This window comes from Coffea arabica, chromosome 5e (genome assembly GCF_036785885.1).
Source record: "Coffea arabica cultivar ET-39 chromosome 5e, Coffea Arabica ET-39 HiFi, whole genome shotgun sequence".
Classification (NCBI taxonomy): domain Eukaryota; kingdom Viridiplantae; phylum Streptophyta; class Magnoliopsida; order Gentianales; family Rubiaceae; genus Coffea; species Coffea arabica.
In genome coordinates, this window is record NC_092318.1 from 335,946 (window position 1) to 361,827 (window position 25,882).

The following is a 25,882-nucleotide window of genomic DNA, read 5'->3' on the forward strand; positions in this document are numbered from 1 at the left end:
AATTGTGGGTTCTGGTTTCGCTATGGAAATAGAGTTTCTTCTTTGTATTTAAGACATTAACATATTTAGAAATTTAATGGTAGGCTAGATTATTTTGTTTTGAGAAGGTGTGGGCATTGGGTTGGAAATTTGGGGTGTGATTAGTTCTAAATGAAATTTTGGTTTTGACAAAATGAATTTCTTGAAAATCTCTACAGTCATAATAATGCCTTTCCTTCTCTTAAATTTGATTAATCTCATCCATGCCTAAATCTCTCCTAAAAATTTTCTTCAAGGCCATAATGTAGCTCTTGTAGTAGGAGTTAAACCACTTATATAGAACCAAATCATGGCATCCTATGTTGAAAATTATGCAAACATAAGGCAGTTGATTGTGAGTCTGACCATTCCATGGAACCATATAGTGAGAATATTTTCTGAAGAATGGAACGAATCTTCATAATTGAATGCATGCTTTGGGAGAAGCAATTTTATGACTATAATGATGGAATTGCTTGGATTTAGAATTTGGAATTAAACTTATTTGTTATGCTAGTTTGTTAGTATAGTGGGTTTGATTGAAATATGGAAGAAGGCAATTGGTAAAATAATTTTTGTTTTATTTTTGTACAAAAAGTGTAGTTTAGGATTTTTAAGAAAAAAAAATAGCCTTTTGGGCCTATATTTTTATATAAATAGTAAAACCAAGGGAGGTACGTATAATTTAATAAACTTGAGGGGAGATCTTTGCAATTATTAGAAACCTCAGGGGAGGTTTTTGAAATTATCCCTTATTTAAAGGATAGCTAGAATGACTAAGGCACTTCTATATTTTTGAACAATTAATGTGCAAATCTATTTTGGGATTTTGTTTTAGCAAATAATATTCTTAGACACCTAATTATGGATTTGGCTCCTTGAATTATTAATCCTAACCCTTGTTAATAGGTGAAGACATGCGTATCATACATCTAGATGTGCATTGCGAAAAATAGAGGGAGAATCCACAGAAAAGGAGCCAAGTTCTACTTTCACACATCTGTTATGTTTTCATATAGAAAATGGAGAGAAAATTCATCGGAGAAAAGTCAAATTTTAACCTTACCACATCTTTTTGTGTTTTCATACGAAAATTACCTAACTGCAAATTGATTTTGATTGTTATGATTTGTTAAGTTTTGGTCATTCGCCCTGAATTTGCATAAAATAAAAAATTTTGAGGACCAAAGTTAATTTGATTAAAATATTAGGAACTAATTTAGCACATGAACCAAAGATTGAGGATCAAAACTGCATTTCTTCTTAAGTGGTTGATTAGCTAATTTTCTTTCCAGCATTGCCATAGGCTATGAATTATAAACTTAGCAAAAAGAAATGTAATTTATCTTGTTAATCTTGCATACATGATTGTCCCCTTTAATTAACACAAATTGTTACTTCATGTGGTCATCAAAAAAATCATGAAGTCTCTATTATTGGAATTTTTGCTGCATTCTAAAAGAAAGGAAACAGAAGAACAAAAAGAAAGGAAATGGAAAGAAAAAAGAAATAAAGATAGGATTAACTTTTTATACTCTGACAATACAGTGACTTTTTTATGCTAGCAATATTTTTCAGCTATCACAATGCAGCCAACATCCACACATTTACATAGACATATCTATCTCTATAGAGAATTCGTTTTTGCATGCCCAGAAGCAGTCATGAACTACAATTTCCCAACTATGGAAGCTCAACCAAAATCAGGCACGGTGAAGTACTCTTTCTCGTCATCTTCCAGTTCAATTCTTGGCTTCTTATAAGGCATGTAGAGTTTGGGTGTTTTATGTGAAGCGCCATTGCTCGACTGTGGCACAGGCAGTTGAGGCACTTCTGCAGCTGATAAGGCTTCCTCCCCTGCTCTCTCACCAAACAGACCAATATCTGAAAACCATTCAAGCTCGCCAAATTCAAGTTGCCCCTTCTGTAAAAGTTTACACCAAAGGCAGCACTTACATTAGACACTGACTAATGAGAGTTAGTCTGGCAGTGGCCAATGGAATCCCATTGGAAAGTCTCTGACGTAAAAGTTTCTGTTGAAATTTATTCTCAGAGGGTACTTAGTCTACCAGTGGCTAATATGATTCCATCAGAAAGTCTCTGATATGAAAGTTCAGTTTTTCTGAAGTTTATCAAGTGATTAGACAGGGATTCAACTCATGCTAGTTTAAGGGTTCTAGAATTTACATAGCTCCTGCAAAAGCATAATACATGAAATGCCAACTGTGCAAGGAGTTACCTTTTACATTCAACAACATCAATCTGCAAAAAGATTCATACTGTGTTTACAGAATAATGTGCCCAAATTGAAGCTTTTGGGATGACATGCTAATATCATGGATCATTCTTTATTAGCAAACTTGCTTATTCAATGTTCAGGATTATTGGTTTCATTTGAATGTAAATAGCTTTATCAATCTCAGCACACTAACAATCATGACTAAAAACAAAGAAACTCTTAATTAGAATAGATCAATCTTAGCAAAAGCCTTGTAATCAGGAAACATTTTTGCTTCTTTACTAGAATTTTCATCACAGGGAATTCAAGAGTAGACGAAGGTTAAAACAAGTCAATCCTCATTATAATCACAGAGGAACAAAATGGTTGGATTTTTGCTGGGAGGTTAAGGATTGTAAAACTGACTTGTTGAGATAGAGCAAATGAGTTAACACTAAGGATCAATAACTGAGCTTGGAGGATAGAACACAAAATTCATAGGGGAATTGAAAAAGTTTAGAAAGCAGTCGAAGAAGGCTCACAAGGATGACAAACCGTTTTAGTATCAGACATCAAGCATATCTGTGAAACTTAATGAGGCGATTGCTGCTGAAATGAGTAGATATTTTGAAAAAACTTTCACATATTCAAGTCGTCCTACTGATTACTGCAAGGTCTGGCAGCGATACCCCATTAAGTGCCAAAAATGACAAATATGCAGCTAACCATGTGAAGTCAATATTAGAGACGCAATTTTCTTGAGCAGCCAAAAAGGCTCCACGACCTAATGGTATGTGCCCCTTATTTTTTAAATGTTTGGGCAAGATGTTGAAGATTAAAAATGTCGCAGCTATTAAAAGTATTTCTCGAACCAGCTCTTTGTTAGTCCATGCTCAAATCAAATAAGTTCTCAAAATCAGTAATTCTCTGAAGCCTTTCTCAGTTTACGACCATAGGACTTGGATGTGGGCAGAGCCAATTTGAAGACTTCGATCTAAGATTCATTCTGTACGAAAATCAACGCTTTGTATCTGTTTGTTATTTTTTCCTTTTATATTGTAAATACTGTTTGATCTAATTAACTACGGCTACCTATCCTAGCATACTAATGGATGGAATTCACTACAAGGTGTCCAGCTAACTATACAGTAACTTAAATGGGTCAGCTCTCTCACCTTGTCTGAGGAATCATAGTCAGAAAACTGTAATAAGTCATCCACAGCCCAAGAGGATGATGTCATACTAGACAATTGCTGTGTAGGCATCTTTGAAGAAAACTGTTGTTTGGGTGGCTGTGGCTCCATGTGGCTTTTTACACCCTCTTTATTGCAGCTGGAGCTCAAGGCTACCCGAATTCCAGTGGCCAGAAACCTTTGGTGGTTTGCAGCGAGTGTATTAGCGGAGTGGATAGGTTCATCACAATCTCGGCAAAAGAGAGCTCTGTCTTCAACACAGAAAATGAAAGCAGCCTTTTCCTGCATACATATAGTTAGGTTAACAAAACCAACAGATACCCAGCATTACGGTGACATACAAAAGTAAAGCTTTTGAGTTGTCTTTCTTCTTGTTTTCCTTCTGTTTCCATGTACAAGGGTGTGACCTTGTACTATTCATGCAAAACCAGTTAAAATTTTGTCTTGCGGAGGTAAAAGTAAGATCATGCATTTAGTAAAGGAAGTGAACAAAGAGAATATAACAATATTCATCAAGCATAATAAAAGCAAAATGTTCTTCTCGTAAGAGGCTATGTCAGATATCTTGTTTACCTCAAAGATTTGCAGAAAATTTAACAAAACAACATTTGTCTTAAGTATTTAAATTGCATTCCAACTTCAAGTCTGACTATACTATGAAAAATCCCAGCACAAATATCAGCGAAAAAATGAGCTCTTTTGCAGTCTCTATGATCCACCACTGACCATTAACCACATTTGCTATTGACATTGCATATTAAAAACAATTATAGAGCAGGATCGGGACGCTCATGAGCAAGGCTTGGTTCAATTTGAGGTTTGTCCATTCCTTTCGCTAGCAAGCGCAACCTTCTGCATGAGCAAGCTTTCTCTTTCCTTACTTTGTAATGACATATAAATTGAGAATGACGCATCCCGACTTGTTATTCTATTTGAACCATACATGACTTAAAGACGTTTCACGATTTGACCACAAGATCAGCATTTGGTGTTCCCCGTCCTAAGCATTTTCCCTAAGAATTTTTCCTGATAAAAAACCTCCAGTGGTACCAGAAGATGTAAAATCTTCATCATGATTACTGTTATACACAAAAAGGATGCTATCTGAGTTTCCTGCAGATCATCTAAAAAATGCAAGATAGTTCAGCTGACTTTTTCAGTTACTGTGTTTCCTAGTCAGGGAGAGGAAACTTAGGAACTCTGGTGCAAAAGGAAAAATATTTAGCTCAGAGTTTAATTCTGGAACATATTGGGAGGGAGAGGAACAAGAACAGTTTGTCAACAAAGGTTAGAGACCCATAAAAGTGGTCTTGATGTTTTGCAGTAATAATATTTTTAGCTGGAGAAGATTCCAAAGACATAGGAAACAGGAGCGAGTTTAAGTTGTGCATTGTCTCAAAACTTTCTCAATAAAGAAGATGGCGATATATAGATCTCAGGAAGTTTGGTAAAGTAGATGATCCAGCGGAGACCATTATCTATAGATTGCATTGCTCTTTCTGCCATTTATTTTCTTGGGCAAAATGTCATAATCTAGCAAGGGATGCTGACAGTTTGGCTGTACTGACATGTTTTGTACAGATTAGGAGGACTTCACCTACAGAGTAAGCAACTCATCGAGTCCATCAAATCAACCGTACATGAAACGGCCTTTGGGGGTAATTACATGCTACCATAAGCACGCTTCTCTCACCTCTTCCCTCTAGTCACCAATTACTAGATGAGGCCACGAAATATCATTTTTATGCACTGTCAATCTCACTTTTATGTTTGTACACTTGAGAAGAGATATACCGGCGCTGACATTGATGTCAGTTTTAGCACAATGACAATGAACTAGGCATGCAGTCTAAACCAATTCACACAATATGGTCTAACGGATGACTTCACATAAATATTAGATTATTGACTGGTGCATATTATCCACTTTGATCGCTAAAAACAAAGATGTTTACATTGTAATTGATGGTAAAGCATTTATCATGGTCTTAATTTCCTGAAATAAGCTATCTATCGAGTAGCACGATATTTTAAACCAAGCGTAAACCAAAGAGTTGCTTCTAATGTACACAATGACATATCCCAATATCACATTAATCAACTGCTATTCCGTCAAGGAATCAACATCACAAACAAGAAACCTTCCTCAAAAAAGCTCCTTCCTTCTCCACCAAGAAGTCAGATTCCACCTTAAGAAATCAAAGCTACAAGGAGAAGGAACTAAAAGCAACGTTCAGCATAAATCGAAGTTGCCATGTACTACTACTTTTCAAAACAAAAACAGGGTATAAGATCCTCCATTAAGCAACTCCGATCCTAGTTGCTAAATCTATCAGCCTCTAACCGGAGTGGTGGAAGACTGATCCTTATTAGTAGGTGAAGGGCCTCAAGAAAATGCTACTTGAATGCCATTCAAAAGAAACGTCATCTTGAAAATCTAACCATTAAGGTAACACAACTCAAGAGGGAACAATGAAAATATCCTTAAAGAACTATGAATTCAAATTCAAAACCAACACTTGCTTTAAATTGCAAGACTTAACTGGGATTCAGACAAAAACCTACTCTATTCTCCAAAACCACAGAAATGAAGGCAACCAACAACTCAAAATTCCGACTCAGCAGACTCTGAATTGACTACACAGTTAACACAAAACTCAGAATTTCCACATTGATAAACGTACAAATTGACTAACATAGAATCTAGTACGCAGCCATTAAGTGCATCAAGATGCAAGAAGCAGGCTCCTAAGTAATTAATCTGACTACAAAAACAGAGCTAAGCAAACCACAACAAAAAGAAAAGAGGGTGCTGGGGTTTTAAATCATACTCGGCAGATGTCACAGGGAGGAAGCTTGTTGGAAAGGGATTGAAGATGGAGCCTCTGATGCTTGCTTGCCAACTTGTTTGCAGCATGTACCTCAAGATCACATTTTGCACACAAGGCTGCCTCATCCGCACAACATATCACAGCTGCCTGAGCTTTCTCACACACATCACACAGGATCTTCATCTTCCTTCGTTAACTTTTCTTCTTCTACTTATAACTCACTGTATCAGTCAAGTATCTGTTACAACTATTTAAGCACTAATACACTCCAGAACTCCCTAACGACACAGTCTAGTTTGGCTGGCACATTAAACCCATCAAGCCAAGCTGCTGATCTTTTTTGTTTTTTCGAGAATGAGACTATACCAAAAAAGAGTTCGGTTTATAAGTTCTTAGCCTTTATGCGAACTCATTAGTTGACAACACAACCCCGTGATTGGGTGTTTTCAACCAAATACTTGTGCACCAATGATAACATGGCAAGAAGAAGGGAAGGGAAAAGGACAGTGGCCAGAGTGGCCCTTTCGATTTTACTACAATAAGTGAATGAAAAAGAGAGACAAGGGAGTGATTGGCGGAGCATTCAAAGAATTGGTGTGTCGATTTAATGGGGTATCAAATACTAGAACAGAGTTGAGACAGCAGCGCAATGGTGGGGTTAAATGTTATCTTCCCATGTGTGGCTGTAGAGGGACTGAATGGTGCAGCGCCAAAGCTAGCGGCCACAACATTTTATTTTTGTAATCTTCTTTTTCTTTATATAAGAAGAAAGTGATACTCCTCCAATTGGATGGACCTCTCTGGATTCTGGATTTCTCCAAAAGAAATAGACACTTCTTTTATTTTCGCTTGCTCGCGTACAGCTTTGCTCCACGCGGATACTTTTAAGAGCAAAATAAAATCTCTGACCTCTCATCAGAGCTGTTAAGTCAATCGAGTAGCTCGAAAACTCGTTAGAGCTCGACTCGTTAAGACTTGAGTTCGGCTCGTTAATTTTGGTTAACGAGTCGAGCTCGAGCTCGAAACATACTCGTTTAGTTAAAGAGCCGAGTAAGCTTGGCTTGTTTGATACTTGTTAGAGCTCGTTAATGAAGGACATATTTGTCATTTTAGAAATTAAAATTATAAAAATTAAAAATTATAGATTTTTATTAAGATTAATTTGCACGAGCTCGAACTCGAGCTCGTGAAGCTCGAACTCGAGCTCGTGAAGCTCGAACTCGAGCTCGTGAAGCTCGACTCGTTTGTGATAAACGAGTCGAGCTCGAGCTCGAGCTCAAGCTACATGTACATTTAACGAGTCGAGTTCGAACACATTTTAAAGCTCGTTTTCCTAACGAGCTCGAGTCGAGTTCGGCTCGAATTAAACTCGAATCGAGCTCGGCAGCCAAATACTCGGCTCGACTCGACTCGATTAACAGCTCTACCTCCCATCCAATGTGTTGTCAATCTTTCCCTGTTTAGGGCCATAGTCATTAAATTCGGTCCAATTCAATGGTTTAACCGATCAATTTGATGATGAACCGATCATCTAATCATATTGGATTAGCAGTTGAACAAGTAATTTGTTGACTAATAAATAATTCGTTGGTTTAATCAATAAATTCATAAAATTAGTCTATTCAATCACTCATTCGGTAATTATACTAGCTTTACTAATTCTAGTATATTATTTTATTATATTATATAATCACTTGCTCAATCAATGAATTCACGACGATTGATCCGTTACCCTATTAAACCGAATGATTTTTGGGACCTTTGGTACTCTTAATATGCCTCCTTGAACTACAATCTAAAGAGACTATGATTTTCTTTTCCCCCTTTTAAGTATTTTATGGAAAAGAAGAAAACAACAAAATGCAGGATGGAATTCCAATCCTTGTAGAAAGGCAGGCTACTCTTTTGGAGGTGTCCAGAAGATATTTTATTTCCTTTTCCTTCATTTCTGTTTCGGCGGATTTTTTCTGTGGTCAATATTTCCTGAGATTTGAACCAGAGGTCCATCCATGTACGAGAGGTCCACCCCCTTGACCGAATTTCGCGTTCATTCCTACCTACAAACGGGTGTTATTGGGCAAATGTCATTGAAAAATATCAAGCTTGAATATGACTTGAAGATCACCCCAAGAAATTGCTGTGTTCTTTCTCCAAGTCTTCAAAGATGTTGAATTTAGATGAGTTGAATAGAAAAAAGAGATTCCAAGGCGTAACTTAGAGCATACTTCGTCGTTCTCGTGAAGGTCACGTAATTTAATATAATATGAATTCATGTTTATGATGATACAAATACAAAATTTACTACAAAAGTTAGTAAGTAAAATTTCGTAGTTATACTTATGTAATAATGTGATCGCTTAGTATAATCTTGTTTCTCCTATATTTTTATTGTCGTTACGAATCCAAAAAAAAAGAGAGAGATTTTACATTTGTCACGTTTTACTACTTACATATACATGAACACTATAATAGAATTGAACCGTTCATTTCAATGGAATAAAAGCTACACATGATCACATTCTATTGTCAATTTTCTTGTGAAATAGCCTCCCCATTTCATTTTAGCAAACAACGATTTATATGTGTTGGTCATCGAATAATGTCAAATGATTTATGTTTGGTACTAGCTTATCATCAAGCCAGTTTCGTGTCTGTACATCTAGAAATAATTGGACTATGCTTTGCTCGAGTCAGCTGCATGGAATTTTCTCTTTTGATGTGGTAGAATTTTTGGTTCCTTTATTAATGCAATCCCTTTCGTATGGATTTCCTTAGATTATGAACGGCAAGCCACTGGAAAGACCCAAAGCATAATATGCCCCGGTCAAGGCTTTGTTGGTCATTACTCATTAGTTTTTTTTTTTTTTTTCTGACAACAATAACATTTGTATAATCTAATTTATCCTATTAAGTTGCAAAAAGGATTAGCAAACATACAGATTTGACTAGATTAAAAAGGGTATTGTGACACCTCTTTTGAATTTTTTTCACTATAAATGAAGTTCGAATCCTCGATTGACAGCTCAAAGAGCCAAAATTCAGTGGTTGTCCTTACCCATTAGTCAATTGCCGGGAAAAAGAAGTTGAGAACAGACGAAGACAACACAGCACATCAAATGAAAGGGAGTTGGAGAAATTTCACTCCCAATTATTGCTGAATTTCGTTGTAATGAAAGTACTCTTGTGAGTATCTGCTCAGTCTTACCAACTGCAAGAAAACGAAGTTTTTGACGGAGTCTTGCAAACCAATTTTTCGCCGTTGATAGCATTCGGTCTTCATTTATTTCATTAAAATGGGGGAAAAAAATAGAAGAGTCTCACTCCCATAAGATAGAATGTTTTTCAAAAAATAATAATAATCTGTGACAACCTGAATTTGCTTGAGGTTTTATTAGTGGTCTCTCAAGAAAGGGGATTTAAGTCTAAGAGGAAACTTTTCGGGTTGCCCCTAAACTATTGCCTCTTTTCAACTATAAATTGTCACGAATAATCCCTTAAAAAAATGTTTAGTTTAAGGACTTTTGTCAATTTTGCCCTTTAGAGGTGAAGGAATTTGAGGCAAAACTAACCAAACAAAAAAAAAAAAAAAAAACCCACGAAAACAACCTAAAATGCCTTGTCGACTGATTATTTTATCAAATTAGAGGTAAATAAGATGGAAGGTGAAAGAAGAGGAAAAAACCTTAAACTCCATGTTATTAGTTGACTTAATATAGTTAAATAGTGGTTGGTTTTTTTTGTTTGGTCGATTTTGCCCCTAATTCCATTGTATTTAACGTCCAAAATTGATTTAAGTCCTTAAACTAAACCTTTTTTTTTTCTTAATTCAAGAGCTTATTTGCGACGATTTATAGTAGATGGATTAAAACCATGCATAAGTAAATAGTTTAGGGGCCTGTCAGAAAGTTTTCTCTAAGTCTAAAGCATGTTTGTATTTGCCCAACTGTACATGGATTTAATTGTTTATGTCATGGTGAAAAATTAATAAAAAATCCTGCCATCTTTAGAATTGAACCAAATATTGTAGATACTAATCTAAAATGCTCAAAACCAATTAACTGGATAATACACATCCATCAAAATTAGTTGATAGATTGCACCCTGAACTTTTTGAAATTACTACTTTGCACGCTAAACTGTTTGCAACTAGCATTTTGCATCCTGAGCTATCAATTGCAACAATTTAGTACTTCAAACTGTTTAATTTATTGTAAAGTAGCTCAATGATCTGAGCTTTGTTGGAATTTAGCTAGTCTTTCACAATTGAATAAACAATTATCTCCTCAGATCAATCATGAAATTATTATGAACAACATACTAAACTTTGTACAAAAGAATTTCCTAATATCCCCTCAATAAAACCATATGAGATCCTAATCCTCTGTAACTTGTACCATAAACCTATTCCAATATTCTACGGGTATAACGCGTTCTTGGTCTGCTTTTGTTCAACACAACGTTTTGAAGCGTCTTGGTTTACTTGTCCAAACTCAAGTCCACTATAAAGAAGTGTCATTGATTTGTCCATCTTAGCTAGTGATGCAAACGTTTTCTTGAGCTGCATCTATTCCTCCTTCCACCGTAATTTTCCATCCTTCTTTCTGACTCATTTGAGTCTTAGGTTCAGACATGAGGAAGAAACAAACTCATGATACTCTACTTTTCCTAGCTCTATTCTTTTTCTCCGATGAATTATTAGTGGCGCGGACAACTAGCACTATAGATGTTGATGTAGGTTTGGTTCTTGATATGAATTCATGGGCTGGGAAGATGTCTTCAAGATGCATCTCCATGGCCTTTTCTGATTTTTATGCCTCCCATTCTCATTACAAGACCAGGCTGGTTCTGCACACTAGGGACTCCAACAATAGCGTTATTGGTGCTGCTCATGCAGGTGGTATATCTTTCTCTTCCTCCCCTTTTAATATCCGCAACATGATTATGGTTCGAGGATCTCCAACCGATGAACCGATCCTTGGTTCAAAAGATTATACTGCTCAGTAATTTCTCTAGAAACTAATGTGACTTGAAGAATGATCAAGAATGCGTACTTTCTAAGATTGATTTTGTAAAGGGCAAATTCCACTTTACCTCCCTGTGGTTTACCATTTTTTTACATAACTCCCCTATGGTTTCAAAAACTATACATAACCCCGTTATGGTTTGAATTAAAGTGTCAAAGTGACGGGAAAGATCATTCGTAACGGAGTCACCTAAAATGACAAAAATACCCTTATGTAAAGTTGAAAATTATTTATTAATCAAGGGGGGTTATGTGTATATTTTGAAAATCATAAGGGGGTTATATGGTAAAGTATTAAACCATAAGGGGTTTATATGATAAAATATAAAAATCATACGGTGTTAATATGTCATGTATTTATAAGGGTAATTTTGACATTTTAAAAAGTTTCGTTACGAGTGACTATTTCCGTCACTTTGACACTTTAATCCAAACCATGAGGGGGTTATGTATAGTTTTTGAAACCATAGGGGAGTTATGTAAAAAAAGGCTAAATCACAAAGGGGTAAAATATAATTTGCCCTTTTGTAAATTTACCTGCTATGACAAAAAGTGTTTTTACAGATAGTTAGCGTGCACAGAACCACATTTGTTGAAGGGTACATTTGGCGTATTTATTTGTGGATCTATCCAAGTAAACAATAACTGTATAACGTCAATGGAAGAAAGAGCAGCTTCTTTGTCATGTTAATATCAGTTTTTATTTATTCATGTTGTTTTTGGGTTGCAGCTAGTGATCTAATGACAAATGCAAAAGTGCAAGCCATTCTTGGACCACAAACATCTATGCAAGCCAATTTTCTTATCAATCTAGGACAGGATGCTGAGATTCCCATCGTTTCATTTTCTGCTACAAGCCCTACTCTTTCCTCTCTTAGAAGTGCATACTTCATACGAGCTACTCTAAACGATTCATGTCAAGCACAAGCAATTAGTTCCCTGCTTCAAACCTTTGGATGGAGAGAAGCAGTGCCAATCTACGTAGACACTGAGTTCGGAGAAGGGATTATTCCATACTTGACTGACGCCTTGCAAGAAGCTGAGACTCATATCCCTTATAGAAGTGTAATTCATCCATCAGCAACTGATGGTGAGATTGCTGCAGAACTCTACAAGTTGATGACCATGCAAACTAGAGTTTTCATTGTGCATATGCCTCCCATTCTTGGCTACCGTCTTTTTGATCGAGCAAAAGAGGTAGGGATGATGACTGAAGAATACGTTTGGATCATAACTACAGGGATCACTAACCACCTAAGTTTTCTACATCTTTTTGCCAAAGAATCGATGCAGGGGGTAATAGGAGTAAAACCTCATGTTCCGAGGAGGAAAAAGCTTAACCGGTTCATTGCTCGCTGGAAAAGGAAATATGTCAAGGACAATGTAGATGTTACTTTCTTTGGCTTATGGGCTTATGATGCAGCTACTGCACTAGCAATAGCAGTTGAAAATGCTCTAGCAAAGGAAACTAGGCCTTCAAGTGCATTCCACCTTGAGTCTGGGGTCTCTCAAATTGGAAAACACCTCCCAGAAGTAATATCAAGAACCAAATTTAATGGCCTCACTGGGACATTCAATGTGCTCGATGGACAACTACAATCATCAGACTTTCAGATCGTCAATATCCTCAGTAACGGGGAGCGGGGAGTTGGCTTTTGGACCCCAGACAGGGGAATTACTAGGACACTTCAACCTACAACTTCTGAATCACACTCTTCTTCGAAAGCCAATTTAAAAGGGATTATATGGCCTGGTGATTCCACATCCACCCCAAAGGGTTGGGTAATACCAACAAATGGGAAGAAGTTGAGAGTAGGAATCCCAGTCAGGAGTGGTCCTAATGAATTTGTTAACATAATAAGAGATCCTTGCACTAACAAGACGACTTTTACAGGGTACTCGATAGATGTTTTTGATTCTTTAATGAAAATGCTTCCATATTATGTTCCTTATGAATATGTTCCATTTGCAAAGTCAGATGGTGAGAGTGCTGGTACCTATGATGACTTGGTCTATCAGGTTTTCCTTAAGGTGAGTACTTACAAGACAAAGTCATTTAAGATCATGAGCCAATCCAGTCATCGCCAATTAGTTTTAACCAATTTCTTGCATACCTTCTTTAATGACTCTCAATAATTTTGCATTTATCATATAATCATCGTGACTATGAGTTCTTATTTAAGCTGATTATGTGCAGAATTATGATGCTGCTGTGGGAGATATTACCATTAGAGCTAACAGGTCTACATATGTTGACTTCACACAACCATATGCTGAATCTGGCATCACAATGGTTGTGCCTGTCTACGACAGGAGGAGTAAGAATGCGTGGGTTTTCTTGAAGCCACTGACTTGGGACCTCTGGGTCATTAGTGCTTGCTTCTTTGTTTTCATTGGTTTTGTGATTTGGATTCTTGTGCATCGGACGAATGAAGAATTTTCTGGATCTAGTCCACATCAAGTTGCCACTGGTTTCTGGTTCTCCTTTTCAATCTTGGTCTTTGCTCATAGTAATCTCTCTTGCTCTTCATCAATTATACATAAACAGCAATAAGAATGCCAAATGCAGAATACTTAGTCAGACATAGTGTAATGTATAATAAGTTCATGTACTAAATAGGTTGCACAATAATGCACTTCCACCGTTTTTGTCCACTGTCTAGTGTCTATCGCCAGCAGACATAGGCATCTTGGAAGTGTTCATTTGATTCTCACTCTCCGGCTTCTAGATTTTGCTTCATTCTAACATTTTTTTTTATCTTTCTGAAATGTAACTACAGGGGAGAAAATAGTGAGCAACTTAGCTAGGTTCGTGGTGATTATATGGTGTTTTGTGGTTCTAATCTTAACTCAGAGTTACACGGCCAGCTTAGCATCAATGTTGACCATGCAACAGCTTGAGCCAACTATCACTCATATGCAAGATCTCATAAGGAAAGATGACAATGTAGGCTACGCAAAGGGCTCTTTTGTTTTAGGATTCTTAAAGCACATGAAGTTTGCTGAGTCGAGGCTTAAGGAATATGACACTCTAGATGATTTGGATGTACTTTTCACCAAGGACAAAGCTCACGGTGGTATTGCTGCTGTTTTTGGTGAAGTACCTTATATGAAGCTTTTCCTGTCAAAGTATTGCTCAAAATATGCCATGGTCAGCCCGGCAATCAAGACTGATGGATTTGGCTTTGTATGCTTTCTCTTTCCTCATCTCTTTCAGTACTAAGCAGCAGTAGAGTCATGGTTCAAAGTCGCGGTCGCGGCCTAACCGTTTCAGATCGGTCTTGACATATCGGTCGCGGTTTTGGCGAGACACGAATTTTTAAAATATTTAATATTCTAAAATTTGAAAAAAATATGATAAACAAAAATAATTAAAAAATTAGTAAAAATAATAAAAATTCGAGTTAACTCGAGATGACTCGGAGTGATTCGGTGTGACTCGGTCGTTTCAACCTTTCACGGTGACGTCTCGGCGAGTCGAGTATCTCGGAATCGTATCGTCCTGATATCGTATTGAAAGGGTCCGAGACGGTGACGACTCGGCCGAGTCATCTCGGACTGGGCCGAGACTTTGAACCATGAGCAGGGTGGCCTATTAATGTGCTGCCTTACTTGAAAATCTGTCGAACGAAATTTTGCAACATTTAACTTATAACAGGGCAGGGACCGGAAGTTCTCCATTAGCTCTCTATTGGACTGTAATTAAATTGGCTTTTTTTTCTCCTCATTCTTTTTCTTGGCAATATTCAAATTTGTTGATTGTGTAATTTGCAGGCATTCCCAATAGGTTCCCCACTTGTACCTGATATATCAAGAGCAGTCCTAAATCTCACGGAAGGGGATAAAATAGTTGGGATTGAGAATGAGTGGCTTGGGCAGCAAACTAGTTGTCCAGAACAAACCACTTTGGTATCATCACATAGTCTAGGACTCAACAGTTTCTGGGGCCTATTTCTTATTGTTGGAATTGCTTCGTTCACTGCCCTCATCATCTATGGAGCTATGTTCATTTATGAACACAGGCTTTCACTAAGCAAATTACATGCAAAAGATTTGTGGGATAAGATAACCATATGCTTCAGGAAGAGGGAAGAAGAGCAAGATTCTGGAGGTTTACAGATGATGAACCGTTCAATGCAAAGCTCTAGACATCTACAGAAGACAAATCACTCAATTTTGTCCATGCGTACATCAAGTTCTAGTAGTAGTGTGTCTAGCCGATCATCATCAGGCCTATTAACTGTTGCAGATGTAAATTTGTTTGCCTTGAGGGAAGGAGGAAATTCATTTGTATAAGTTCTTCATGAGAATCCAAATCAGATGCAAAGAAAGATTCATGGCCAGAGTACACAAAATTAACCAAATTAGACAAAAACAGCATCCCTTTTTTGATTTTCAATGTCGATTTAACTTCCAAACGCAATGCCAAAGCACAATTTGTGGCAGCCTTACAACAAGCATAATTGATCAATTTCACCACTTTAAGATATCGATGATGAGCTGTAACGTATGCCCAAACGTGTTTGATCACTGTATTACATGGAGCAATGAGTAGTTCCTGAGAGAGAGGCATTATGATTGTAGAGGAAGTTAAAGCTAAACAACAATATTAGGTGCTTTTGTCATTCTAGATATGTAAGCTATGAGATTCAGTACCTGTTCAGATACGGCCCTTTCATAGATGATCTATCACAAATAAGAAAATATGAGATGTCTTTTTTTTTTTTGTCGAAACGATAGGATAATTTCATTATAGTAAGGGAAAAAAATTTACAAGTGCGAGCAACGGCTCGAGAGAACTTTACAAAAAGTGTTCAAAGACACTGAGGAACATTCCTTTCCTCATCCACAAGAATGCCTAAAGCATCAACACTTAATTTTCTACTATCTATCATGTTTTCTTCCCTACTCAAACAAAAGGAGCACATGCAAAACAGTCTTTTCACATTCACAATATCCTCCAGCAATGTAGCCATTCTGCTCCCCAATGGCTGTGTTGTTGTTAGTTGTTTCAACAGCTCCTTGTTGGCAAAATTGAGCCTGATTCTGCTCCACTGATATTGCGCAGCTTTGCACAAGACTAGCTTTAATGCTAGTGCATCATCTAGGCTTTGGTTCCCCAGGCTTCTTTCTTTCAGCTTCCATTCTGCAATTTTGGTGCCTGAAGTTGTTCTAACTGTGACTCCAATGCCTAGATTGTTTTGTCCTTTCCTTGTAGCTGTTGACAGGTCCATGATCATAGCTCCCTGAGCTTCATTGCCTTGGCTTTGTTGATCATGCATGTGGGCTGTTTCTTCTGTACTCGTTCTATCTTTTGATTTCTCTACTTCCACTTGCTCCAGCCACTCTCTATGTGCTTTTTCTACTGTTCTCAGTGGTGATGATCTAGTTGAGCTCTCAAACTCCTTATTCCTATCTTTCCATACTTGCCACAAAATATTTGCTGTCAAGCCAATATGTTCCTTCCCTTCTAGTCTTGCCCTTGCTTCTGAGATTCTAAGCCACCATCTTCTGAAGTCACCCTGCTGGTCCTGAGCCCTGTCCCAGTGAATAGGTGATGCCTTCCAGATGTCCACCGTGTGGGGGCATGTTAGCAATAGATGTTCAATTATTTCCTGTGCCTCTCCACAGGTTCTACATATTGGATCTCCTATTCTTGTTCTTCTACTCACGGCTTCTCTCACTGGTAAAGCTCCTTGTATACATTTCCAAATGAAGAGCTTGATTTTGTGCTTGATGTTGAGCTGCCAGAGTGTGTTCCACATCTGTGACACATGCTGGCTCCCCTCTATATAACTCGAACCAGCTACCTCTGAGATACTCTTCCTTGCTTTCCTGTTGTTCTTCATTTGGATTTTGTAACCTGAATTGACCGTATACTCCCCTCCTGCCTGTGGTTGCCAGTAATAGCTGTCTTCCCTCCCTGACAGACTTAAGGGGATACTTAGGATCCTCTCAGCATCATCTCTGTTGAAGACTCTAAATATGGTGTTCTTGTTCCATCTGTTATGGCAAATGAGCTCGTCCACTCTTTCCAAATCGCAATTGTTTGGTTTAACTGTATTTGGCATTCCTGAGATTGTCTCTGGTATCCATTTATGCTCCCAGATTCGTGTATTCCTTCCATTGCCAATTCGCCTAGTCAGTCCCTTGTCCAGCAGACTTCTTGCTCCCATTAAGCCTTGCCAAATCCAGGAGGCATTTTTGGGGGGATTGCAATGTAGTATGGATTCCTTAGGGAAGTATTTAGCTTTTAGCACCTTGCTCACAAGAAGGTTTGGCTTGGTGAGGATTCTCCATATCTGCTTCCCTAACAGTGCTTTATTGAAAGCTTCAAGGTCCTTGAAACCAAGTCCTCCCTCATTTCTCTTTCGTGCCATTCTTTCCCAAGAAGTCCAGTGCATTTTGTTCCTACCACTTGTTTCTCCCCACCAGAAGTTGGCCATCAGAGCATTGATATCTTTGCAAAGTTTCCTTGGTAGCTTGAAACATGACATGACATACGTTGGCATGACCATCGCTATCGATTTTAGCATTACCTCTTTCCCTGCTAAGCTGAGGAACTTGCTTTTCCAGTTTTGAAGTCTTCTTTTGATGTTTTCTCGTACAAAGCCAAATATCTGGTCTTTGGTTCTTGAAATCACCATTGGGAGGCCTAAATATTTTCCTTGCTTTGCCTCATTCATCCCTCCCAATGCTTGGCGCACTTCTTCCCTTTGATCACTGATCATGTTTCTGCTGAAAAAGACAGCAGATTTGTCTAGATTGATCAGTTGACCTGATGCAGCTTCATAGATTTTAAGAACATTCATAATCTCAGTAGCTTGCTGTTTGTCAGCTTTGCAAAAGATGAGGGAGTCATCAGCAAAGAAAAGATGGGTAAGTACAGGTCCTTGCCTGCTGATTTTCAGTCCCTGAATTCTATTACTATCTTCAGCTTTCCACAGCAAACTGGAGAGTCCTTCAGAGCAGATTAAGAATAAATAAGGAGACAAAGGGTCTCCCTGTCGTATGCCTCTCCCTGGAGTCACAAAACCTATGGCTTTTCCATTGCAATTGAAGGAGTAAGTTACAGTCTTCAAACAGCTATTGATCCAGTTGATCCATACCGGACAGAAACCCATCTTTTCCATCATAGCCTACAAAAAGTGCCACTCTACCCTATCATATGCTTTTGCCATATCTAATTTGATTTCCATGTATCCATAGTTCCCTTGTCTTTTGTTTTTGAGGTAATGCATATATTCATGTGCAATCACCACATTGTCAAGGATCTGTCTATCTGGGATGAAGGCAGATTGAGTTTTGCTTATGCATTTATCCAGGACAAATTTCAGTCGATTAGCAAGGATTTTAGAAATGATTTTGTAGAGTACACTACAAAGACTGATAGGCCTATAGTTCTTCAAACTGGTTGGGTGCAAGATTTTAGGAATCAGGGATATGACAGTATGATTTACTGATTTAAGCATGTATCCGAAGGTAAAGAAGGCTTTGATTGCTGGGATAACATCACATTTGATGGTGCTCCAGAACCTTTGGAAGAACAATGGGGTCATCCCATCTTGACCTGGGGCTTTTTCAGAGCTCATAGAAAAGAGTGCTTCATGAATTTCCTCCTCCTCCACAGCTTTAGTCAGCCTTTCATTCATTTCCTGGGTTATGGATTGAGGAATACCATCTAGAACTTCTGACATATCACCCCTCCTCCCACTGTTAAACAACTCCTTAAAAAATTCTGAGATTTCTGCCACAACCTCCTCCTCATTTGTTGTCCATGAACCATTCTCCCTCTGCAAGGTCCTGATTCTGTTACTCACTCTTCTGCCTTTTACATAGGAGTGGAAGTACTTAGTATTCTTATCACCCTCCCTAAGCCAACTGATCCTAGCTTTTTGACACCAGAAATTTTCTTCCTCCTTATAAGCTACTTTCAATTGGTCTTTTATGTGAGCTAGGATATCTTTCCTATTGTCAAAACTCGATTCCTTAACTCTCTCAAAATCCTTTTTCAGATCAGTAATTCTTTGCCTAGAGTTTGCTTGGAAAGTATTCCTCCACTTTAAAAGCTCAATTCTGCAATTTTTAACCTTCTTAGTGACTTTGAACATTCTAGATCCTTGTTCTTCCTTACTCCAAGCTTTTTCTATCACCTGTTGGATCCCCTCCCTTTGGAGCCATCTTTTATCAAAATAAAATCTCTTCTTTCTCCTCTCTTTCCCCGGGTCAGTATCTAGTAAAAACATAGAATGGTCAGACGCAAAGGTGTCTATATGCTGACATCTAGCCTTATCAAAAACTTGGAACCATTCCATATTACACAAACATCTGTCCAACCTTTGTCTAACCTCTCCTTCATTATCCCAATGGTTGCTCCACGTCCAAGGTTGTCCCTCAAACCCAATATCTAATAAGCTATTCTGATCTACGAAGTCTCTAAAGTCCTTGAAACTTCTCTCCTGCCTTAGAACTCCTCCCCATTTTTCATCATTGGACAGAATGTCATTAAAGTTCCCAGCAATTATGTATCTAGTTCCCCACAGATTTCTCCTATTGCTTAGGACCCTCCATTGTTCTTTTCTGATCATAGGGTCACAGCTAGCATATATCCCAATAAACCACCAGCTAACCTGAGTATCAGGGTCTTCTAACTTAGCTTCTATCGTGAAAGCAGATTTATACACCTCCAAGATGTTTGCATCCTGACTCCACAGCAAAGCCATACCACCTGCTTTGTTCATAGCTTTAACAGTCACATTACCATCACATCTTAAACCTCTAGTCAGTCTGTCTATCACATGCTTCCTATTCTTTGTCTCACTCAAGAAAATCAGGTTTGGAGAGGAGAGGTTATATACCTCTCTCAGATGGGGAACTGTCAAGGGGCTCCTCACACCTTGACAGTTCCACACCAAAACTCTCATGTTCCTTGAGGGGTCCCTTTCAGGCAGGTCCCCCTAACCTCTCCCTTTAGCTTAGCAGAATAGAATTCTATCATAGGTTTAGTCTTTTTCCACTGGATTATCTCAGAATTAGCTTCCTCCATCTCTTCATCCCTCAGCAAGACTTTTCTCTTTCTAGAATTCGACTGACTTGCTCCATTTTCATTTAACTCTTTCAAAGGTCTCCTATTACTGGTTGGGGACTTCAGTCTTCTGAACGTCCTCTTAGCTTGTTTGTCCTTAGCCTCTTGTACCTTTCCAGTCACCATTGATTCCTGGTGGATCACTAGCGCTCCTACAGATTCCTCATTGTCCACTATTCCTTGATTTTGATTCTGCATCTCTATCTCTCTATCCTCCTCCCTCACTTCCATTGCCATAGGGGACTGATTTTCTTCCTCAAACTGGATCACTAGTGGGAGATTAGGACCTCTCGTTTCTAGGTTCATGATGTCTTCACTACAGTCTTGGGTTCCTCCCTTACTTTCCTTTACTATTGGTGAGGCTCCCCTACCCTGTTCTTCCTTCGCCTTCTCCCTTTCTGCGAGCTATGGTCTTCCTTACCAAATGACAGCAGAGATTCTAAAAGACTTTGATTCAAAAGACTCCTATTTCTATTTTGTTCAATCAATTCTCCTTCCTGGAATCTCCAATATCTTTTGTCACTCGAACCTTCATTCCTGGTAGGTTGTTTCTGAGGTGAGCTCCTAGTATTTCCAGCTCTCAACCAGGGCCCGTACTGGTGGCCTCCCATGCTTCCCCCTACCACTTTCTTATCCTTACAAGACCTCTCACTGTGTCCTACTAACCCACAACTATAGCAAAAATCAGGACACCTCTCATACTTAAAAGCTATCCACTTCAAAGCTCCTGCAATCCTAACCACAGTACCCCTGAGCAGGGGTTTAGACAGGTCAACTAAAGCTAAAATTTTCAAGTGCCTTCCCTCTTTCCCTCCATTCTGAGGGATTAGCACCTCTCTTACTTCTTTGAAAACAACCCCTATCTTGTTTCCTACCTCTTTAGAAAGCCAGTGAACTGGCAAATTCCAGAGTTGCACCCAAAGGGGCGCAGTCATAAAGGCCCTGTAATCCTCGTCTATCCCTTCCTTCCACCTATTTAGGACTAACAGTTGATTATCCATTACCCAAGGACCACCCTCAATAATTCTTTCCTTATCAACTAGGCTAGGGATGTTGAACTGAAAAATATTTGGGCCAAGTTCCATCACTGTCATATTCCTAGGGTATCCCCAAGCAGCAGTTACGAAATTTTTTACCCCTGTAAAGTTGACAACTTTCTCACCTATAACTCTTTCTATCAGGCTTTCTTCGCAGGCTCTAATTCCCTGATGGAGATCTCCAAATTCTAACGTGGCTCCAAGGAGCTCATTCCCCTCCAGAGAGAATTTTTTTAAGAGCTCAGCCAGGTCTTCTTCCATCGATAACGTCAGAGACTTCAGGATAGTATTCCACTACACACCCAGGAAGAAAACCAGAATGTAGGAGGATCGGAACAGATATTAAACAATAAAAACAAGGAAAGTTTTCTGGTGTTTAGGTGCGTCTACTAACAGAAAAGGATGAAAAAAAGATGAGGATGGCACGTAAATAGAGTTCTCTGGTCGCAATACCTCTAAACATCAGACAGAGGAAGTAAAGACACACAGAATCTCATTATACCTGTCGGACGCATTCCATAGGGTAGTGCCTTCTGGCGCTTGGACTTCTGGTTTCCATGCGACATTCATTGATTGTGTTTGCTGCATTAATTAGCCTTTGATTCCAGACAAGAATTAGAAATGGAGATGTTTCAGAAAAGTGCGGGAGTGTTGGAGTTTGAAAATGTTTGATTTTGCTGCCTTTCCCACCAACGGGGAAGGTAGCTCTTATCCCAAGAGAGAGCACCTCAATTTAGAGTGAGAAACACCTCTACGAAGAGAGAGGACCAGAAAATATGAGATGTCAGACCAATCAAAAGTGAGAATACGCAATGCAATTCGCTTAGAACAAAACAAACTCTGAAACTCAAAATTCAACAAATACTGTGGTCATAAAACATGGAGAACGACTGGCATACCCTATGTGGTTACCAAAGAAAATGTCACCAATGATTGCTTTGCTTGCTTTAAATATTAAAAAGGCCAAAGTAGACATTGTGAGTTCATTGTCATAGAGTAAAACAGATTCAAATCAGATATCCGTGGATTAGTTCGAATACCATACCACATAGTGTAACATGGATGTACAAATTTCTCTGCTCATCTTTAGCTAAAGGAATACAGCATAAAGCATGTGAACAGGTTATACCAGTGAGTTCCCACCTCCTACAAGTGCATGTCTATTTTTTTAGATCTACAACAAAGGTGCCTCCATACATATGTGAACCCTCAAACTTATCATCATCAAATCATCTTGCAATATTTGCCGTTGCATCATCTTTTGCCTTATCAAGTTCTTTTAGATTTTTTTGGACAAATATCATCATTCCTTTTCCTCATCCATTCTCTCTTTGTCATTTGCCTTTCCATAAGGTATATTCTAATGTTCTCGAGCATGCCAATGATGGGCTTTTCTCTTGCCTCCAAAATGACATAATTGAAACTTTCACTCAAGTTATTAAGGAGAATGTCACATTTGGATGACGTCCTGAAATATGACCTTGACCAGTGGCATGGGGATGTATTGTCTAACAGCCATTTGTGAGCATTTTCATCATACTTCCTCAATGCCTCCATTTCACCCTCAAATTTATTCATATATGTAGATCTGGCACAAGCCTAGAACATGCCTCTTAATGTCTCACCTGGATGAAGTTTCTTGAAGTTGTTGTGGAGGTGTCTAACATAATGCCTGTGCTCCACACCTGGCAGAATATCATGAATTGTTGAACCCAATCTCAATCACACAATACAGAAAAAATTATTCAAAGACCTGTGAATAGTAATGAAGATTAAAGAAAGACATATGAACTACCTTTTGCCTGTCAATAATAAATGTCCATCTATTTTGTTCATGGATGTTGAGGTCGTATTTCAAAAATTCAATGAACCACTTCCAGGAGGTCTTGTTCTCAACCTAAACTACTGCATATGCAACAGGATAAATGCAGCCATTTGCATCTATCTCTACATCTATCAAAAGTACTCCTAGATATGGTCCTCTTAGGGTGGCAACCATCAATACCAAGTACTAGTCTGTACCTAGTCTTGAAGCCTTTTTTCAAGGCTGCAAAGCAAATATAAACCCCTTGGAATATTTCCTTTCCACTTATCTCATCAACCTTTGCCTCCATATGAATAGTAGAACCTGGATTTGATCTCAATAATTCATCACAGTAGTTCGATAGTTTTGTGTATTGCTGCTTATAGTTGTCTTGGATCAAAATTTTGGTTTTCTCGAATTTCTTGTACACATGTTCCTCGGTAATATGTACATTTAGCTCCTGATGTACTTTTTTCCTTGAATGCAGACCATGTAACCTTTCTATTCAATCTCAAAAACTCCATGTAATATCTAGCCAAGAATTCTGAGTTGGCGTGCTTGTGATAGAAAGTCTTACCACAAGCATGTTCTAGCCCCATGGTCCCGATTACAAAAGCTTCACAATTTGGCTCCTTTGCAGCATAAGTGAACCATTCGCACTTTTTCATTCTTGCAATTTGCTCTGATCCTGTTCTTGTCATCCTTAACCCACTTATACTCCTTGCCCCACTTCACAGAATAATGTTCGACTGCTGTCTTGAACAATTTCTTGGTCTTAAAAAATAGCCCCACAAAATTTTTTGGATCTTTTATGTTAATTTCTGGTCTGAATCTTACATATAATGGCTTCTTCACTAAAGTATTTTCATCTAAGGAATAACAGTTGCCATTCAACTCCTCTGTGTTTGTGGAATCTGACTCTTCATTGATAGGTATCTAATCTCCATCATAAATGTTGAAGTCAGCATAAGCACTGTCATTTACATGAGCTGCGGCATCAGCTTGCCTATGGATCTCTACATTTCCATTCACAACAGTTGCATTTTTCCTTGATCCTGACTTGGTATAATTGGTTAGAGTACCATAGAATGTGATGGTGCTCACCTTTTTCTTTTCTTTTCTTTTTTTTTTCATATTAGAGCATTAGCTAGGAAGACAAAAGTACCAACCCCACAGTCTCGCACAATTGGGGTTAAAAAAAAAAAACAACTAAAAAAATGTACAAGTCAATTGAAATTTCCAATGCAAGTTTTCCGCAGTTGTTCCATGGCAAACTATCCTGCTTTTAAAATAACTAGTTACCCGAACAACGAGTTCCAACAAGAAAGGGCATTCTGCAATGAACAAGACAAAGAACAGAAGACTTCCACCAGGAGTAGTGTGAAGCACCAATTCCATTTGCTTGAGACATTGCAACCAAGGAATCCAAAAGAAGCACGAGCAAAATCACTTGCTCCAGAAGCTACCTTAAAAAAAAAAGATGAAAAATTGAGTGGTTAACGACAATTCTCAATATTGATAAACCTCATAAACAACAGAAAATGGATAGCTCGAAGGTTATTTAATTCTAACCCCATTTGGCACCAACAAGTGAAGTTTCTCCAATCGATTCAAACATCTTGAATATCTGTGAGGTTCATATAGGAAAATTCTACACTGCTCTCTTGTCAACTTAACCTCCGATAAGAGGGGAACATCCTGAAAGTCAAGAACCACCGGCTTTTTCCTCCATGAGTCGCCATGCACAAGCAGTGAAGATTTGTAGCAGAAACCCTCAACCTTTTCAATCCTGAACAATAGGATATGTCCAGATACTTCAGGGATGGACCACCAACAATATTCAAGTCCTTTACAGAAGGGACATAATCTATTGATAGATGTTCAAGACATGGACATTTAGATGAAAGATACTCGACCATCTCATTCTCTCAATAACAACTTCCGACAAGGCGAAGGATGTTGATGAGGCAAAAACACCAACATCCTTGGGCTTCTTCACTGCTCTTGCAGCCGACAAAAACTTGTCCAGGTTCGGGAAATCTTGCAAAGAAGCCTTCAATGCAAAAACTTTAACATCCTTTCGCATTGCAAAACGAAACCAATTACACATACGGGAAGGAGGATTGCTATCATAACCCATTCCATGACAGTGCACAATAAATTGATCTACGGCTTTTATCTTAACAAGCAGTACATTCGGCATTCCAGTAGTCAAGATCAAATTCAAGAGTGCCAGATATAAAGCGCCATAAATATCTCCACCTACGGGAAAAGGACGCTGGTCCCTACTGCTTCATTGATATTCAAACAGGACAGAATGGCAATCAGGATATCATCTGGCAAACTATTTATTTCATACGCCACTGAATCGTGTTTCTTCACATGCACCAACTAATACAACAACAATATAAGAAGATTAAAGATCGAAACTTTAGTTAACATGCAGAATCTCTACTTCACAGATTGTCCTAATCTAGATGGTGATTCAGAAAGGGCCATATGCATTGGGGAAACTGAGAAAGAAAGGATTAAAACTTTACACCCAAATCAGAATAGAGTTTGTAATTATCTACAAGAGCTTTTTGATCAACTAGGATTGCATTTGGATACTTAATTTTGGCGCCTACCGACCAATGACAAGAACAAAAAATAATGCATTCAGCCATGCTACTC

The 25,882-nt window shown here is 38.3% G+C and overlaps 2 protein-coding genes across 2 annotated transcripts; one reads left to right on the top strand and one right to left on the bottom strand.

The window, feature by feature from the left end:
* Positions 1–1,511: 1,511 nt before the first annotated feature.
* On the bottom strand, positions 1,512–6,845 carry LOC113688062 (B-box zinc finger protein 24). The gene is made up of 3 exons (XM_027205692.2): positions 6,261–6,845; positions 3,412–3,711; positions 1,512–1,942 (listed from the first exon to the last, which is right to left on the bottom strand). Exons 1-3 carry the CDS (start codon positions 6,441–6,443, stop codon positions 1,712–1,714), a joined length of 714 nt encoding a protein of 237 aa, XP_027061493.1. The 5' UTR covers positions 6,444–6,845; the 3' UTR covers positions 1,512–1,711.
* A 3,867-nt stretch (positions 6,846–10,712) lies between these two features.
* On the top strand, positions 10,713–15,626 carry LOC113687863 (glutamate receptor 2.8). Its single transcript, XM_027205384.2, has 5 exons — positions 10,713–11,154; positions 12,014–13,314; positions 13,481–13,793; positions 14,064–14,470; positions 15,058–15,626. Exons 1-5 carry the CDS (start codon positions 10,890–10,892, stop codon positions 15,577–15,579), a joined length of 2,808 nt encoding a protein of 935 aa, XP_027061185.2. The 5' UTR covers positions 10,713–10,889; the 3' UTR covers positions 15,580–15,626.
* The last annotated feature ends 10,256 nt before the right edge of the window (positions 15,627–25,882 follow it).

Coding starts and splice junctions, on each gene's coding strand:
- LOC113688062 (XM_027205692.2), bottom strand. CDS start 6,443: ATGAAGATCCTGTGTGATGTGTGTGAGAAAGCTCAGGCAGCTGTGATA. Junction 3,712..6,260: donor CTCCCTGTGACATCTGCCGA/GTATGATTTAAA, acceptor ATATGTATGCAG/GAAAAGGCTGCTTTCATTTT. Junction 1,943..3,411: donor ACTATGATTCCTCAGACAAG/GTGAGAGAGCTG, acceptor AAACTTTTACAG/AAGGGGCAACTTGAATTTGG.
- LOC113687863 (XM_027205384.2), top strand. CDS start 10,890: ATGAGGAAGAAACAAACTCATGATACTCTACTTTTCCTAGCTCTATTC. Junction 13,315..13,480: donor TCTATCAGGTTTTCCTTAAG/GTGAGTACTTAC, acceptor GATTATGTGCAG/AATTATGATGCTGCTGTGGG. Junction 14,471..15,057: donor AGACTGATGGATTTGGCTTT/GTATGCTTTCTC, acceptor TGTAATTTGCAG/GCATTCCCAATAGGTTCCCC.